The sequence below is a fragment of the Magallana gigas genome, chromosome 8 (genome assembly GCF_963853765.1).
Source record: "Magallana gigas chromosome 8, xbMagGiga1.1, whole genome shotgun sequence".
Classification (NCBI taxonomy): Eukaryota; Metazoa; Mollusca; class Bivalvia; order Ostreida; family Ostreidae; genus Magallana; species Magallana gigas.
The window spans coordinates 14,210,284-14,229,243 of record NC_088860.1 but is presented as its reverse complement, the minus strand read 5'-3'; the positions used below and the strand labels follow the sequence as shown (position 1 = coordinate 14,229,243).

At 32.4% G+C, this 18,960-nt stretch overlaps 1 protein-coding gene across 2 annotated transcripts; it reads left to right on the top strand.

Moving 5' to 3' along the window:
- Window positions 1-6: 6 nt before the first annotated feature.
- Window positions 7-16,995, top strand: LOC105333980 (uncharacterized). 2 transcript variants are annotated; one of them, XM_011437230.4, is made up of 10 exons: window positions 7-120; window positions 686-704; window positions 1,365-1,391; window positions 1,516-1,610; window positions 7,582-7,653; window positions 9,257-9,377; window positions 11,782-11,858; window positions 12,548-12,616; window positions 13,574-13,727; window positions 16,882-16,995. In XM_011437230.4, exons 2-10 carry the CDS (start codon window positions 689-691, stop codon window positions 16,938-16,940), a joined length of 690 nt encoding a protein of 229 aa, XP_011435532.3. In that variant the 5' UTR covers window positions 7-120; window positions 686-688; the 3' UTR covers window positions 16,941-16,995. The 2 variants fall into 2 exon arrangements, with proteins under 2 accessions (XP_011435532.3, XP_011435531.3); XM_011437229.4 differs by having other exon boundaries at window positions 8-120; window positions 11,764-11,858.
- The last annotated feature ends 1,965 nt before the right edge of the window (window positions 16,996-18,960 follow it).

Here is an 18,960-nt window from a genome sequence, read left to right as displayed (position 1 = left end):
ATAGCCTTTGAACCATTGTGCAAATCGGAAGGACATACCAGGTTTTCGGTATTAATTTGCGCACTTGAAGATAAAGGACGAGCTTGAGTTTGTTGCCAATTGTCATAAAATCAGAAAACAGTAAGTATTTAATTGGAGTTGAAATATCTTTTGTATTTAGAGAAATTTAAGAGCTCCCCATCTGTTCGGGAGTAAAACATTGTTTAGTACCTTAAGCTTAGGCTTGTTCTTATACCACTAGTTTGGAGAGATGTCACTTATAGGAGAATCCATTATCCAATTTAAATTAAAGGATATTAAATAATAAGAAAATTGGTTCAGCTCGGCATTAATACTCAGGTAAATGACAAAAGGCCTCTGGGCTTCTTGTTTGATATCACAACTATACACACACAACAAACAATCAATACAATCAACGATTACTATGAAAATCAAATAATGCTTTTTTACACTTGATTTAGCAATAATTTAATCTTTTTGGAATACAATACAAAAATATTTGATTTCTCTTTACACATGTTTAGTTCGGTGTGCAGTGAGTACAAATTAACAAACATGTGATGAAAAGAATTTCGCATATTTTAAAATGGTATATAATTTTCGTCATACTCCCATTACGTTTTTTTTAAAATTATATACCATTGCAAAGACATCCTATATATAAATATTCTGCATTTTCTTTAAGGAAATGAAAGCGACAATATGTAAGTAACAGTTACTTACATTCATATTGTTTTAGCAAAAGAGACATTATTCATCTTTTTCATAATTATTTTATTCAACAAAAATATTCCATCGCTAAAGCTGTTGCAAAAAAAATATAGCATTGCCATTAGTATGTCTGTGGTATGTAAATATGTTTTATTTTTATCGGTTAATTATATCTTAACATATGCCATAATTTCGAATTGCGTGCGTGCGTGCGTACGTGTGAGACTTAACAATGCAACATAAATAGTGAAAGATAAAACCTGTACGATATTGACGCACTTAGTCCAACAATGTTTATTCGTGTTAATTTATTGTTGTAGACGGTCTATTCGAATAAAATGATAAGCTTAAATATGTGCTTGTATGTGGCAATGTATTTTTCGGTAAGTATGAGAAGTAATTGGCAAAAGATACCAATTTTTAATAATTTTTTTAATATTATTTACTGTTTAATAATTTTACCCGTTGTGAAGCTGGGCGGTGGTGTTCTAATAATCATATACAAACTAACATTTGTATTTAGAATAACTCTTTTGCATTGTCCATAAATATAAACAGATCATGAATATAAAAAAAATATCACCATGATTATCGAATATATTATCACATGTCTCAAATATAGCCCATCATGTTGTTAATTATTTTTTTTTCAGTCAGTTATATTACGTTATCCTTGGTCGGTGAGTCAACTATATTCAGTGTCTTTAGTTTTTTCTAAGGCTTTGAAAAAAAACGATTTTTTGCCATGCTATACAAAAGTAAACTTGAAAAAAAAAACAAGGATGATAAACATGTTTGCTGTAGGTTTGATTCGTGCTGGACCATTTTGCATTGAGTGCACCGATGCACCAGAAATCCGAGAATGTTTAAGAACAACCATTCAGTGCGCAGACAATGAGGTAAATCGATTTAGAAAGTATATAATATTTTATCAAACTATTATAATTCATTAATATTAAAACATGAATATTTACATTTTGTGGTTTGTTTTTCCTGTTCTTTAAACGTCTTTAACTTTCTTGTTTCATGTTGAAAGAAATATACATGTACATGTCTTAGATATATCAAAATAAAGATTATCCCATGATGCACTATTATTGATTAAACTTAAAACCTTCTTGATGCACTACTGGTCAACACTTGATGTGAAACGAATTTCTAGAAAACTATATATCATTCTTTTAACATTGAAAACATATATATTTAATAAATACGAATGTATTATATTGGAATTTAAGCATAATGACTATTCTAAGAATGCCGGGTTAGCACGTTGTAGATTTGTGTGTTCTTTCTGCTGACTGATGTTATTAAAGTTGATGTATATCATTCAATACTTGAGTTCAACCTAAGTTTCTTCGCTCAATCATGTTATATTGGAACAAGATGCACGAATATATAGAGTTATATTATTACATGCATAAGGAAAAGGAAGAAACAAGAGGTCCATACGCTACATCGCTCACTTGAACAACAGTTTCTTGTGTCATTCTTTATTAGTTTTTTAAAACACTTTTGTCTCTATATTGAGAGAACCTCTCTTGGGGCTCCAGTATTGGTCCAGGGGTCACGATTTTAACATTATTTGAGAATACTTGCTTAGTAATATCACGTTTGGAGTATTGCAGTTCTCGAGTTGATGATTTTTAAACATTATATTTCTTTATATTTCTACGTTAAGCTTTCAGCCTCTCTTGGGACCTTAGTATAAGTTCAGCAACCACGCTTTTAACCATTCAGAATCTTCATTAGTTGAAGATATATGCATAGTTATATTACAAATTAGAGCATTGTACCTTATGAGAAAACAATTTTTAAACATTTTCCCTGCGGTTCACGTGAGTAAAAAAGACTAAAAACAGCATCAATTTGCATAACAATCTGATATAAACTTTCTGATTAGGAAAATAATTGAGCAAAACAAGGACAAAGGATAAGTATTTGAATAACTACATATAGTTTTCTAAAAGATTTGGATTTATGACTTAATATGAGTTCAAACAAGAGGCCCAATGGGCCACATCGCTCACCTGAGCAACACTGGCTTTATATGGTCGTTCAAAGGATATTGAGCCATGTGCCCCCTGGGTAGATTAACCAAAAAAGGAATATCCGAATTTTACAATTATTTTAGCATATACTTAATCTTTGACCTATTTACCTTTATGGAATACGATTTTTACCGACAATAAGATTATATGCAATATAAATAACTAAATGTCCAGTCGGTGTTCACGGTTAACTTCCAGTTCCCTTTATTTTAGTCCCCCCCCCCCCATCACTTTATAAAAAGATTTAAATACATGAAAGCATAAAGGTACATTTTCTCCCTCCACTATTTACTAGTTACTGTATTTTATTTTTAAAAATCTTATATGTGTACTTCAATGCACCAGAAAAAATGCACTCAATTCCTCAAATTAAAAACATTGAAAAATTTAATTGGCCTTCTCCATTTTAAACGATTGTCATTTACCAGACATGAATTGATTTCGTATGACGTGTCATATCCTTACTCACTTGATTGAAGAATAAACTTAACTGAAAAATGTTGTCACATATGTTAAAGAGCTATAATTCCAATCAATGTATTGGTAGGCATGTCGCTCTATTGTACCAAGGCCCACCCATTATTTTCATCTTTATTAAAAAACAACAAATGTCTACAAACACAGATTTTTTTCCGTTGCAATAGTTTTTTAAGAACAGCGAAAATGCTTTTATTCTCATAATAATAATGTGTCATGACTACGGAAACTGTTTAAAAGGTGTTGTTTTCATATACTTGTGTTCGAAAAACTATCGAAAAGAAGATGGGGGAATAAGATGGCACAACTGCCCATTTGGTTTAGTCGTAAAATGCAACTTCAAATTTAACACTTTTTTCTATTAAATTTTTTGATATGTTATAATACAAGTTTACAAAAGGGTATTTTCTAACTATATTCAGTTTGAAATTTTTCAAAAAATAATAAGAAAAAAAATAATAAAACCTAAAGCTTTGGTGGTATCGAACCTACAACCTAAAACCTGCGGTCTAGAAAGTTACCTGATGTCTAGTGCTCTAACCACTGAGCCATTTTATTCACAACAAAGTGTGTTGTTTAAATGCTTTATGAAACGTTGGCCACGAATTTACGGACTTGTATTATTTTTCTAAATCGTTAAATTGTTGGGCTACAAAATGACATTTTTAAAATATAGTGGGTCATCTCTCCACATTTTTGTTCATTAAAATCGTTTTAAATTCCATAAACCGCATTTAGACTATACCAAAAATATGGAGCTCAGACCCACTCTATAAAAGAAAAGGCATTGAAGTTATATAATGACATTATTTGGAGGTTTTGAGACACAGGCGCCAGTTTGAATCAACCTATTACAAGTATTTAAAATAATTAAGGTTTACAAACCGATGTAACGTTAAATATACATTGTTTTTAATTATTTTAAAACAATTATTAGATTTTAATGATATTTTAATTTTGCAACATCTAATCATTCCTCATATGGGCATTTTCCACGCCTTATTCACCCATCTTCTTTGTGAAGATTTTATGCAATTCATCGTTGAAGAAGGTGCACCAGAAAGTAGTTACAGCATAACATCCTTTTGGCAAGACATTTCTATTGATCAATCAAAATTTCAGCATCAATCGTAGAATTTTAAGCAAGATACATAACTTTGCATTTCCTATTCAGAATGAACAAAAGCATCGCCTCAGCTCTGTCAGCAAAGCTTTGTATCTTGTTTATAATTCGAAACTTGACACAGCTGAATATGGTTAGTAAAGAGAATATTGTAAACAATTAAAACAACAGAAACATGCACTAAATTAAAAACAAAGAGAGAGCACAATTTATTTTTCATAATATATGTACCTAAAATATTTCTAGCAGCAAAAACAATCTCCGTTTAGACTGAAAATGCAGAGCATCTTAACAAAATTCGTTTCATTATAATCAACCATAACGTAGAGATCGTACCAAATTACCAATAGAATGTGTAGTATTCATAATAAAATATGTTGTTAGTGCATCAGATTTTGCTCATTTTGCGCAGGTAAACAATTTACTGTCTGATTAACCCAAGTCTATATTTGATTCGATACGTAATAATTCCAAAATACAGGCGATATTTCCATAAAGCATAAACGAAATTCAAAACAACGTAAAAACACTGTCAGGAGTCAAAAATGTCATCGCATTGAAAGATTAAACCTCAGTTCACTTCACGAAATCGGCACAAATATATTTAGCATGTTTCAAGTATCCCTTCGCACGTAAACTGTTGCACAGCAAGCAAATTCATCTTTGTCAGTTTGATCCGTTTGTCATGCGTCAACATTTAAACATAGCTGCCTTACACGGGACACCTTACACAATGAACTTCGATATGGAATACCGAACCCGAAGTTCTAAACTGATTGACGGCGATTATCTCTTTATCTTTATTTTCGTAAATTACTCAAATTTGAAACAGAATTCGCCAATAATTTTTGCAATTTAAATTTTCCTTCCCATAAGAATTATTTTTGAAAAATTTCGTTTAATTTGACTCAGTAGTTCTTGAGAAGAAGATTTTTTAAAATTCACCCCCCTTTTCTCACAGTTTTGAGGTTTTCTCCGCTTTGAAAAAAGATCGGTCTTTCATTTCTGCAATTTCTGCAAATCGCTTTCCTATAAGGCTGCTTTGTGCCAAATTTGGTTTAAATTGGCGAAGCGGTTTTAGAGAAGAAGTTCAAAATGTAAAAAAGTTTACAGACGGACAGACGGACGACGGACAAAAGGTGATCAGAAAAGCTCACTTGAGCTTTCAGCTCAGGTGAGCTAAACCTTAAAAACATTGAAACTTTGACAAGAGACCACAGTGTCTTCAAGGAGATATTCATCCTCAATCCTTTTTCTTGAAGAGATAATGAATGCGACCCCTTAAAGAAGAAACAAAAGGCCACTAGGCCTTAACGGTCACCTGAGTAGCATATAACCCATACACAAACTTGTCGAAGAGTCTCATTTATTCATCTGGGTTTCATTCTTGAGTAGAAAAATTATAAATTTGTAATCACGACCACCTCCTTGGCTGAAATCTTTCAAAAAGAACTATGAAACCTATAATTTTGGCAAAAAACTTAAAGATCTGGTCTACAAAATCAAGAATTTAGTTTTCCTTTCAGGTGTGGGAGTAAAGAAGATAATTTTTAAACATTTTATGCATTAACACCTATACATCCATTTTGGCCCTTCCTAGAGACCACAGTGTCTTCAAGGAGATATTCATCCTCAATCCTTTTTCTTGAAGAGATAATGAATGCGACCCCTTAAAGAAGAAACAAAAGGCCACTAGGCCTTAACGGTCACCTGAGTAGCATATAACCCATACACAAACTTGTCGAAGAGTCTCATATATTCATTTAATTGGGTTTCATTCTTGAGTAGAAAAATTATAAATTTGTAATCACGACCACCTCCTTGGCTGAAATCTTTCAAAAAGAACTATGAAACCTATAATTTTGGCAAAAAACTTAAAGATCTGGTCTACAAAATCAAGAATTCAGTTTTCCTTTCAGGTGTGGGAGTAAAGAAGATAATTTTTAAACATTTTATGCATTAACACCTATACATCCATTTTGGCCCTTCCTAGAGTCAAAACCCATACTCCATTGGACATGAAATTTAAAATTTTAGTAGAGGACATCCTGGTAAACATAATTATGAAGTTTTTCATACAGACGCGTGAGAATATCGAAGATTTTAAAGCATTATATGCATCAACATTATACTGCCATATCCCCCCCCCCCATGTCCTGAACCCCTGACCAAGGGGCCATGAGTTTCACAATTTTGGTAGAAGAGTAAGTGGACATCATAACCATTTATTCAGTTTTTTGACCACATGTTTGGGAGTAGAGAAAAAAGATTTTTTAAGATTTGATACATTTATACTATATGGCAATATTGGCCCCACCCTAGAGCCTGAACCCCTGACACAGGGGTCATGAAATCACAATTTTGGTAGAGGGCTTCATGGACATCATAATCATGCATTTAGTTTTTAACAAATATATATGGGGGTAGAGAAATATATGATTAAGATTTAATACATTTTTACTACATAGCCATATTTGCCCCACCCTAGAGGCTGAACCCCTAACACAGGGCTCATGAATTTCACAATTTCGGTAGAGGGCTTCATGGACATCATAATCATGCATTTAGTTTTTAAGAAATATATATGAGAGTAGAGAAGATTTTCTAAGAATCAATACATTTTTACTATATGGCCATTTTGGCCCCATCCTAGAGCCTGAACCCCAGACCCAGGGGTCATGAATTTCACAATTTTGGTAGAGAGCTTCATGGACATCATAATCATGCATTTAGTTTTTAACAATTATATATGAGAGTAGAGAAGAAGATTTTCTAAGATTTAATACATTTTTACTATATGGCCATATTAGCCCCACCGTAGAGCCAGAGACCCTGACCCAGGGGCCGTGAATTTCACAGTTTTGGTAGAGGGGTTCATTGACATCATAACCATGCAACCAGTTTTTTCTTCACATGTGTGGGAGTAGAGAAGAAGATTTTTGAAAATGTTGCATAGTTGGCCCCACTTGTGGTGCCCCGGGTGTGGTAGAGCCACGAATTTCACAATTTAGATTTCTCTTACCATATAGATGCCTTACACCAAAAATGGTAAAAATTAGCCTTGTAGTTTTTAATAAGAAGTTAAAAATGTAAAATTGTTGACAGACGACGTACGACACACGTCGCACGACGCACGATGACGAACGAAAACGGATAGCAATAGATCACCTGAGTTTACTCAGGTGACCTAAAAAGTCATATATAAATTACTAATTTCAGAAATGCTACTTGGAAAAGGTAACAAATGAGGATCTCAGCATCTCTTTTAATGCCGGATGTCGATCTACGCAGGTTTGTATAAAAGAAATTATCCATGCCTTATGTGAGATGTTATAAAGTTTTATTCCTCGGGTATTTTTGTAGGTAAAAGACACTTTTTATTGGTCACATTCTTGAATTCATTTTATTACTAGTAACTGTTTAAGAAGTATTTAATTTGACAGAGGAATCAAGGCTAAGTTTTACCCTATGTACGATGTCACATAAACAGGGTATACCATAAATACAACTTCAAAAAGTAAACATTTGTAACGGAATATCAAAGAAATTTATCAAAGAGATTATTAGACATATGTTGTAAAGTTTGAATTAACTGAGTAACCGTTCATTCAAAATTTACTTCATGACACTTATATTATCGATATGATTAAGATGAAAGATAAAAAATGAAAGGGGTTGATTTCAATTGGTATTGACAAAAATGAAACATTGAAATCAATGTTGTCTTTTGTCAAAAAATTATTTTGCTGTATATATGTCGCTGTAAAAAAATTGCATAAATAAACTTCGTTCAACACTGTGCCGGATAGTTATGCCAGTACCAAGGTGGCATTTATGCACCCCCTTGTAAGCTGCATATATCGAAAAATCCAATTATGCCATATGATAAACCATTGCTTAAAAGAGTTAACAACCACCTTTGTTACTATTGTGTCTCACCTGTCAAGTGAGATATTTTCCTTTCAAAAATAAATTCCTAGGGGAAAATAATTTTCCAATAGGAAAACGAATTTTTCTTTAGAAAATTTGAATTTCCTTTCAGAATACAAGAACTTCCTATAGGATTTTCAATTCCAAGAGGATTTGATAAAATCCTAAGGGATATCTAAATTTCGTATAGGAAAACTACCTGTCTGAATCAAATTCCTACAGGAAATATCATTCTCCTTTAGGAAATATATTTTCTATAGGATTTAAAAAAAAACCTATAGGATTGTCAATTTTCCCTGTAGGAGAATCATTTTTCCTATGGGAATTGTCATTTTTCTAAAGGATATTAATTTGTAAAGGTAGATATCTCACCTGTCAGGTGGAACAAATAAAAACAAAAGCGGTTATATACACTCTAAACAATGGTCTATTATTTGAAATACATGAATTTTCCGAAACTGCATCTTAAGCAGGTGCAGAAGTGCCACCTTGGTACTGGCATAATCATCCCCCACAGTGTTGTTAGTAAATTCAAAACTGACTAAGCGTTGACTGTTTGTTCTAAAGAATATATCACCTTACAAAAAAAAATGCTTGCACCGATGACAACTATGCAATATAACTTTAATCAGAGCCGTTTACTCACATTGGTAGATTTTTAAATCTTATATGTGTTTGTATAAAAGACTTGCCGATCTAAAAAATCCCTGATGGAAATAACAACTCACGGAATTTGAAAAACTAAATTGCTTATTTTGCTTGAAAATCTTACGCCCAGTTTTTCATGGTCAGTACATGTAAATCTCTGTTTTTACTTTTAAGTCTTTCACTGCTATGATTGTTGATAACTAAAATAAAATAAGTAATTTTTGTTTTCAGCAAAAGGGCAGGATAATATTTTTTTAATATGAGAATAAAAATTCCGATATTTTATAGCCAATCAATGCAAGATTATTTCTTTCAGGTGTGTGATATCATGGATGCATTAGCAACTGGTCGTAAAAAGCGACTGGTTAACTGCGCTGCTTGTTGTAACGATGCCCCTAACCAAAATGTACCATGTAATGCAAATCTGTGTGGACTAGGTAAATTGATAAATGATCTTAAATACCTTATTGATAATTATAATCACAATTATGATTTTTTTTTAATTAGTTGTTTGCTGAGTTGGATGTTAGCTTTAAAACCACAAATGTGATTGTAATGTTATTTTTTGAGTAAATTTATCCTTCCTTGTGATATTTGTATATATTTGAAAAAGTTGGTTATAAAATAAGAAATTATCAAAAAAAAATATATATATTTTTTGAAAACCCTTTACAATTCTGTTTGATTTCAATGCACTTGGTCCAACAATGCAAAAGCACTGTAAACGTATTACGAGAGAAGTATCTGTAAAGTTCCCCCAAATTCCTGAACATCATGAACGTATGACATCTGCCTTTTTCTTAAAAAAAAATTACAAGAATTTGCATTCAGTTTATAAAGCAGGATGACGGTAGATATATGTAATACAAGAAAGGTAGATGTAGCATGAATTCAAAGATACAGTTGACTCTCGGCTACCACAATATGGGAAGAGCGGACTGTTGCGTTATCACGAGACAATAGTACAACGGTCCCATCTTTACTCTATATTTTGAATTTATTGCCCTTCTAGTTGTTGAAATCCTGCTCTATAGCATTATTCACTGACAAATGTTATTTTTTAAAGAAATGATTCATTAATATGTCCAAGCAATCTGAAAACAAAACATCATCACCTTGAATAACATATGTTGTGTGATTGGTGTTTCTGGAGGAGAATTATATTATTTCCATCATTATTAACAAGGGGTCGGAAAAATCATGCAGCATCAAAAGTCCAAAGGAAAATACAAAACAGGGGCAGAACAAACACGGATCTCTAAAAAATCTCATTTTATCTACTGTTTTGCAAAAAGGATTGTTTTAGGTGTCGAGATATTATACATGATAAAATATTTTCAAAACTGCAAAATAATGAAATTTCCACATCTGTTATACAAATGGAATATTCCTCAGGGTGTTTTACACTTTATAAACCGCGAATTTAGCAGTCTATCCCAAGTTAGATCGTTTTAACAAGAGCTTGGACTCTGGGCTGTACGTGACAAACTCAAATTTGATGAAAGCGAGGTCTACTTATGGTTTACTTCCAGTCATAGGTTAATAGATCTGTGAATGCACTGAACGAAATGACACTTGTTCGACTTAATCCAGGGCTGCGTATTTTAGTTGAAACAACGTCAATATCACACAACAGAGCAGTTCTTGAGAAAAGAGAACTCTCCGGTTTTGACAGTCTATGAATGTTAATAAGCTTCTCAATGTCAACAGGACATAACGGTCTTCTGAGTATAATGGCCCTTAAATGGACCTGTCAGGGAGCCTCATGTTCGCATTTTAAGCGTCTTTTTTAATCAAAACCCTATATTCCGAGACTCCTCTGACCAGTTCCCCTATTTTTATTATTTGACGTTTGCAAACATCAATTCAGAAAATGGGAGGAGGGAGAGGACAAGAGTCAGAAGAATCTCGGATTATCTATTTCCCTAGTCCAGGGGATAAAAATGGGAAACTTTTAATAAAAAAAGACCTCGAGGTCTTTAATGGGCAATCTTTTATAATATTCAGCTTCATTTAAGATACAAACAAGCAAACAATGCTCAGAATTTGATATGACCAAGTGACAATTTTTCTGAAAGTTTTCAAATTAAAACGTAAATTTCTTCACAGACAATGTACGACCAACAACAATTGGGTACCTGAGTGTTTCAAGTGACCTAAAATATTATCATGTTCCCTAAATAGCCATATTTGTCACACAGCCCTCCCAAATATTAAGCCTCAACCACTGACCTATAAATACTATACTTGTATGCATTTACCTTCAATCTGCTGACAAGTGAAGCTTCAAAATTTACATCTACCAAGCATAATTTCCTCTATTTCTTACGGAAACTTATAGTTAATTCATAGCTCTATAGAAACAGCCATACTGAAATCTACACGACCTATTTATCGATTGGTCGAAATCTACAGCGGCTGAAAGTGACCGGACTGAAATTGACTCGCCCTGTTTATCCATTGGTCTGAACCTACAGCGACCTTAGTAAAATCCCGGACTGCACGAAATAATCATGACGATGCCAGACTCAAGTCTCACAGGAGACGATTAAGCTGTTTCTTTTAGCTAACGTACTTTTGTACATTAACAGTAATTTAGTGAATTTTACTAACTTTTCATAATCAGTTTATTAATTAGTTAAAGAAAGATGTTAATATAAACAATAAAATGCTTTCTTTGATGATTCATTCGGGTTATGAAGGTAGCGATAATTGCAGGAAAATTTTACATAACGCGGGTTATGTATTTTTCCTGCAATGTCGCTACCTTCATATCGCAAATGAATCACCAAAGAAAGCATTTTATTGTTTAAATAATTGCAGGCCCTGTGTTTTTGCCAGACACCTGTCTTGTTTGCGATGGTATCCATAGTGACGTAGCATCCTGTACTACTGCTGCTACGTGTCCACCAAATGAGGTAACTTCGTAATTCGTTTACGCATGACAGATTATCTTTAATACTTTCCGGAATATTGTACCAAAATAATAACCTTAACCGAGGAAGTCAAGAGAAACACAAATAAAGGAATAAATTATATTATTCTTCCTTTCGCTGTATGGTTAAATATTTTATAGCATTGTACAATAAATCCTTTATGACACTAAAAATAATTTCATGTTTAAAGCAAATTGACAAAAACTCTTCAAGTGGAATCGTAAAGGGGCAAGGTCTAGATTTTTGTCAAATGTTATTTTTTCTATTTTTATATTGTTTACAATGTCTTATTAATGCAGTTTTAATGATAAACGAAAATTTGAATGTCGGTCGTAGAATCATAAGCAACATACGAAGCTCACAAGTTGAAAAGCAATTTTACCTTCCTTTTATATTCTTAATTTTTTCCTAAATCTACCAATCTTTAAAAAAGGAACTCTATTTGTAGCAAGAATTGTGCGAAAAAACAAATTTATATAATGGCAAAGACATTTTTTAATGATACTTGTATAATATTTTAAGCAAAAAAGTTTAAAAGAAATAGTAAAGTTAAGAATTCTAAATCGAATTCCTTAAAACACATAAGTATAATTATTCGTCTATGTTTTCGACGTAGTGTATTTGTGTAAAATTCATTGTAAGATAAAGCTGAATAAAAATGTGGTTTGCAGGTGTGTTACACCGGTATTCGAATTGTTGGCACAGCTCTTCGATACGTTTTTGGTTGTTATGAAGAACGCGTAAGTAACCTTGAATTGTTTTATATATATATATATATATATATATATATATATATATATATATATATATATATATATATATATATATATATATATATATATATATATATATATATATATATATATAATCAAGTGAGTGTATTTTGCAACAAATTCGACTCCTTTATATTTCGTTCTCTTTCGCCTAAGTTGTTAGCAGGCGAGTAAAAAAGGTGAAATTCAATCTTTAACTATTGTGCATATTAGTAAAAGTGTATAACATAAATTTAATAGGAATTCTAGAAGGAACAAACCCGTTTGCAAGTATAACATGGCAAAAGAAAAAACATTGAGCCAAAATGACCTTGTTGACAGTCGCAGTTTTTCTTAAGTCGGTAGCATTTGCAATTTGTGATTAACCCTCAAATTTTTATTTGCCTTTTTTAAGCAGTTTTGCCAAATAAACAGACATTATGGTAAGCGATGTTGTCAATTGGCCTCTTGATTCTAGATCTGAGTAAAAACAAAAATATGAAAGATATGAAAAAAAAAATCACGAGAAGAGAAATACTGTATAAGAAAAGAATGAAAAAGAACAGAGATTACATAAGGATGATTTATGACTGGTCACAAAGTTTTCTTTCCCAACTTTTCTCATTCCTATTATCGTATAATAGCCATTTTGTGAATCTTGTGAATGCAACAAAGATTCATAATACTCAGATGATAGTTAAGGTCCTTTAGCCTCTTGTATTACTTATTGAATACATGGTGTGGTGCTCAAATCTGAAAAAAAAACATTTTGCTTGGTCTTTGGTTTTTTTAATATCATAGTTAGACTTAAGTTGTAAATTAAATAGATGCACCTTCGAACTGATACCTTTATATCCATCTCATGTGCAAAGGTTTGTTTTACTTTAATTTGAGAAACCGATCTCTATCTTTGTAAAATGTCTTAAGGTTGTTGTATTAAAAAAGGTATGCTATGGTATGGTATCCAATGAGAATCAAGAATCCAGTATCCACCACCCACGTGCGAGAGTTATTCACGGGGATCAAGGAATGCACATCTGTGATGCTTGTTGTAAAGGAGATAGATGTAATGCTGCTGACTGTTTTTATCTTAAAAAGAGTAAGTCTACTCTCTCTCTCTCTCTCTCTCTCTCTCTCTCTCTCTCTCTCTCTCTCTCTCTCTCTTTTCAATTTTATTTTTTGCTGTTTTGTTAATTCTAATACTAGTAATAAATTGAATTTATAAAATTAAAAAAATATTTTCTAATCATAAACCTCTATCACCAATATACTCGTGTGTATCATTAGTAATAAATTACGTGGCACAATACTTTGCGATAAAACTTGTAGAGGGAAGTAAGAATTTGGTTAGGCTGTTGGGAAAGATGGTCGCAGTATCCTGCTTAAATGGAGTAAACTTCTGCATATTCGTATTATAGATTAATTTCCGTTACAACATCGGATTAGATTAACTGTTTTTTGAGGGGGGGGGGGTTCTTCGTGTCCTCATTTAAAAATAGGATGGTAGAGCAAAGCAATTTTATCGAAAATGTGCACATTTTATGTATCAGTTTTTAAAAAAGTATGTTTTTAACTTGCCCAAATATGTTTATGAAAATTAATATTTGCGGTCATTTTGAATTAGTAGATTCCAGAATATTGTTTCTAAAAAAAAAAAGGGCAATGGATTAATATACCGATGAAAATAATTTGTGAATTAAATGTCATCAAGTTATACGTGGTGATAGAATTGAGACTCTTAAGCCATGGATATCAACTTTTCCAGATATTATGATTTTAAAAAATGCATTTTAATTGTACAGTTATCGTGTATTTCTTTGAAAAGGTTTTAAGAGAAAAATGTCTAGCTGAGCTTATGTTTTTAGGAACAGTAAAGCAGTGAAAATATCACAGGTTTGGCGAATTCGTATAGTATAAAGATATTAACCTGTACAGAATGATTTAGTTTGACGCCATTTATTAAAAAATCACAAACTGTTTTCAGGCGAGCAGATGGATTGGTTAATGCGCGATAGCGCGAAATGCTTATTTATCTTCTCGCCTTGTACAATTATTGACGCGAGGAATACTAATATCAATTAGATAAGCATGGCTATATTTAAGCATTGGATCATTATTATAAAAGTAATATAGTTTCATTACTACAACAGTGTGTGCATATAATTTGAGTAACGCGCGTTTGCGATTTATTATGATTTGTTTGCACATACCGTCACAATAATGAGACTATTTTTTTTAAAAATAATAAAATGCTTATATTTACATTTTACCTGTCACCTGAGTAAACCCAGGTGACCTATTGCTATCCGTTTTCGTCCGGCGTCGTGCGTTAACAATTTTACATTTTTAACTTCTTAAAAGCTACAAAACTGATTGTTACCATTTTTGGTGTGAGGGATCTGTTTGGTAAATGGAATATAAATTGTGAAATTCATGGCTCTACCACCCACGGAATGCCACATGTGGGCCCAAATATGCCCAAAAAAAGCCAAATTTCAAAAATCTTTTTCTCTACTCCCACGCAAATGAGGAAAAAATTGGTTGCATAGTTATGATGTCCATGAAACCTTCTACCAAAATTGTGAAATCCATGGCCCCTGAGTCAGGATTTCAGGCTCTAAAGTGGGGGCAAAAGGCCATATAGTAAAAATGTATTAAATCTTAGAAAATCTTCTTCGAAATTCTCTACTACAACATATATTTGTTAAAAGTGCATGATTATGAAGTCCATGAGGCCTTCTACAAAAATTGCGAAATTCATGACCCCTGGGTCAGAGGTTCGGGCTCTGGGGTGGGGCCAATAGGGCCGTATAGTAAAAATTTTTAAATCTTAGAAAATCTTCTTCTCCACTCCTACACATATGGACAAAAAACTGAATACATGGTTATGATGTCCATGAAACCTTCTACCAAAATTGTGAAATTCATGGCCCCTAGGTCAGGGGTTCAGGACATGAAGGGTGGGGGGGGGGCAATAAGGTAATAAAGTGTTAATGCATATAATGTTTAAAAATTTTCTTCTCTATTCTCACACATCTGTATAAAAAACTGACTTATAATTATGTTTACATGGAATTCCTCTACTGAAATTTTAATTTTATGTCCCCTGGAATATGGTTTTTGACTCTAGGACAGGGTCAAAAATGGATGTATAGGTGTTAATGCATATAATGTTAAAAATTATCTTCTTTACTCCCACACACCTAAAAAAAAACCTGAATTCATGATTTTGTAGACCTGATCTTTAAGTTTTTCGCCAAAATTATAAGTTTCAGAGTTCTTTTTGAAAGATATCAGGCAAGGAGATAGTCGTCATTACAAATTTATAAAATTTCTACTCTAGTATGAAACCTAATTAATTAAATGCATAAATGAGCCTCGTCGACAAGTTTGTGTATGGGTTATATGCTACTCAGGTGACGGTTAAGGCCAATTGGCATTTTGTTTAATCTTCAGTCTTGTCCACAAATGTGATATATGACTCAAAATTGCTGTATTATTTTAAAAGTCAGTTAAAATTAATGAAAGCCCCAAGCGTGGAGTCGCTTGTGATATGCACTTTAACAGCGTTCAACGTTTATGACGTCATAATAAAACTTACATTGTACAAAGTCTGTGTTATAGTATTATTCATGTATCTGCAGAAGCTTTCCACACACTTTATACAAATAATTTATCTGGAATGTAAATATCTACGTTTTATCATTAATTTGAAATATTAGCATAACAACTTTTTATATAATTATATTAATTAAAATACTGTCAACTTTAAGTTGAAAACTCCGTACTATTTTGTTTCAAAATGTTTTCAAATTTCATGTGATTTTGGTACAACAAACGTGGAAAGACTTCTGTCTTACAAATTAAGAGGAAAGAATGGCTCTACCGAATTTTGGCACATCAAATGACATATATTACAATATATGTTAAAATATGTCAAGTTATTGCCGATCTTGTTTTCTTTGCATGAGAAAAACATCAGCATTTCCTTAAACGTTAATCAAATGTTTTGCATTTGTTAAGACAATTTTCAATGTATTTGGGAACCTAAGTGCTAAAAAAATAAACGTAGATCATTTAACAAAATATTTTTCTTGTATACAAGAAAAATCAATAAATAATATCAAGTCTACAAACTTTTCTAACAAAGCTTTGCCAGTTTATTATGTCAATTATAATCATGATTGTAAATTAATCAAGTATTCTTCCTTTTCATGAAAATGTTTAGCATAAATGAACGTCTTATTTTACAGATATGACAATTGGTGATTTTAACAGTGGAGTAGTTGCACCGTCTGTAGTAACTCTATAGTTTGTGAGATACAACACAACACTTCCTGCTTTTGAAATAAAAAATATTAAACATGTTTCTTCAGATTTTTGCCCAAAAGAATAGTATAACAATAGTTATATTAAAGACCATACGTGATAAAGAACTCTATTCCTGACTTTAATTTTCTACTAAATAAAAATTATTTTTTGTAAAAGCTGATGAAAGTACATAATATATGTATACTATTATAAACTATCTTAACTAGTTCCTGTTAAACTGCACCTTGTCTAGTTGATCATTATTTGTCAGTAGATACTGACAGGAGATTTTGTTTCGCTGTTGCCAGTCAATTTCTTAAGACTTTGAGACTGTGTTGCTCTGTTTCAATGAGAGTGATGCAGTTCTACGGGGTCGGATGAGAGATACTACTTAATTTTGCTTGTGACATCAATATGAAACTGTTGAATTTGAAATTTTAAGCCAATGAAAGAAACGCTACAAATCTCAACGTTTGATCCTTATAATACTGAAAGAGATTATAGTCATGCATGGTAAAATGATATATCGCAAATATGATGACGTTATATTTATTATTCATACTGATAATACTTAGAAAGTACGAGAAAACAAAGTAAATATTTAGCAACAAAACACGAAGATATGATGATAAAAAAATTAAGTATCAAACATGAAAAATGCCACAAAACTCAGCTAACAAAAAGGTTATTAAAAAAATATACATATTATCACCCTAAAAAACAAGAGGCACAAGGACCACATCGCTCACCTGAGCCACAACTTTGATCAAATAAGCATTAAAGTATCAAAACACTTGACAACTAAGTACAGTAGATCATGCTTTAAAATTTTTAAAATCTTCCAATATTCATCCATATATTTTTATGGTAAATACCAAGCCCCATTTGTTGTTGTACCTGTAAAAAGATTTTTCTCTTTTCCTACATACCCCCCCCCCCCAAATTTGTGGCCCCACTTTTCCCTAAGGAATCATGGTTTGATCAAACTTTAATCTGCACAACTGTGCTTTCACACAAATTACTGCCTTTTGGACTTTAAAGATTTTCTCTGTATAGTCCTACGTAAGACTTCGAACCTCCACTGTGGCCCCGTCCTACCCCCGGGGACCATGACTTAAACTAACTTGAATCTACACTATTTGAGGATGCCTCCACACAAGTTTGAGCTTTTCTGGTTTAAAAGTTTTAAAGAAGAAAAATTTGAAAGATTTTCTCTATATATTCCTATGCAAAAATTCATCTCCCCATTGTGGCCCCACCCTACCCCTGGGGACCATGATTTAAAAAATTTTGAATCTCCACTATCTGAGGATGCTTCCATTCCAATTTGAGTTTTTCTGGCCTAATAGTTTTGAGAAGAAGACTATTAAAGATTTTCTCTAAAAATATTCCTATGTAAAAAGTCACCCCCCCCCCCAATTGTGGCCACAACATACCCCCGTGGACTATGCGTTAAAGAAACTTGAATCTTCACTACCTGAGGATGCTTCCACACAAGCTACAGCTTTTCTGGCCTAATATTTTTTGAGAAGAAGATTTTTGAAAAATATCAACAAATTTGTTATAATTCTAAATAATCTCCCCTTTAAAGAGGGTGTGGCCCTTCATTTAAACAAACTTAAATTCCCGTCAACCAGTGATGGTTTGTGCCAAGTATGGTTGAAATCTGCCCAGTGGCTGTTGAGAAGAAGATGAAAATGTGAAAAGTTAACGACAACGACAACGCCAACGACGGCAAAAAAACGAACAAATATTGATCAGAAAAAGCTCACTTGAGCTTTCAGCTCAGGTGAGCTAAAAATGTGATTTTTTTTTTTTTTGTCTTTTTAATTATTTAAAAGGAATTAATATAAACTTGTTGGGGAAAACATATACATATTTTACTTAATATCTTTTTGAGTGAGAAGACGTGGAAACAACACATCTCCATTAAAATATGTCAAAAATAAAAAAAAAAGTTTTTGCATCCTTTGCATTGTGTTGCTATATCTTTACACATTCTGATGAATCCAGCTGTATTT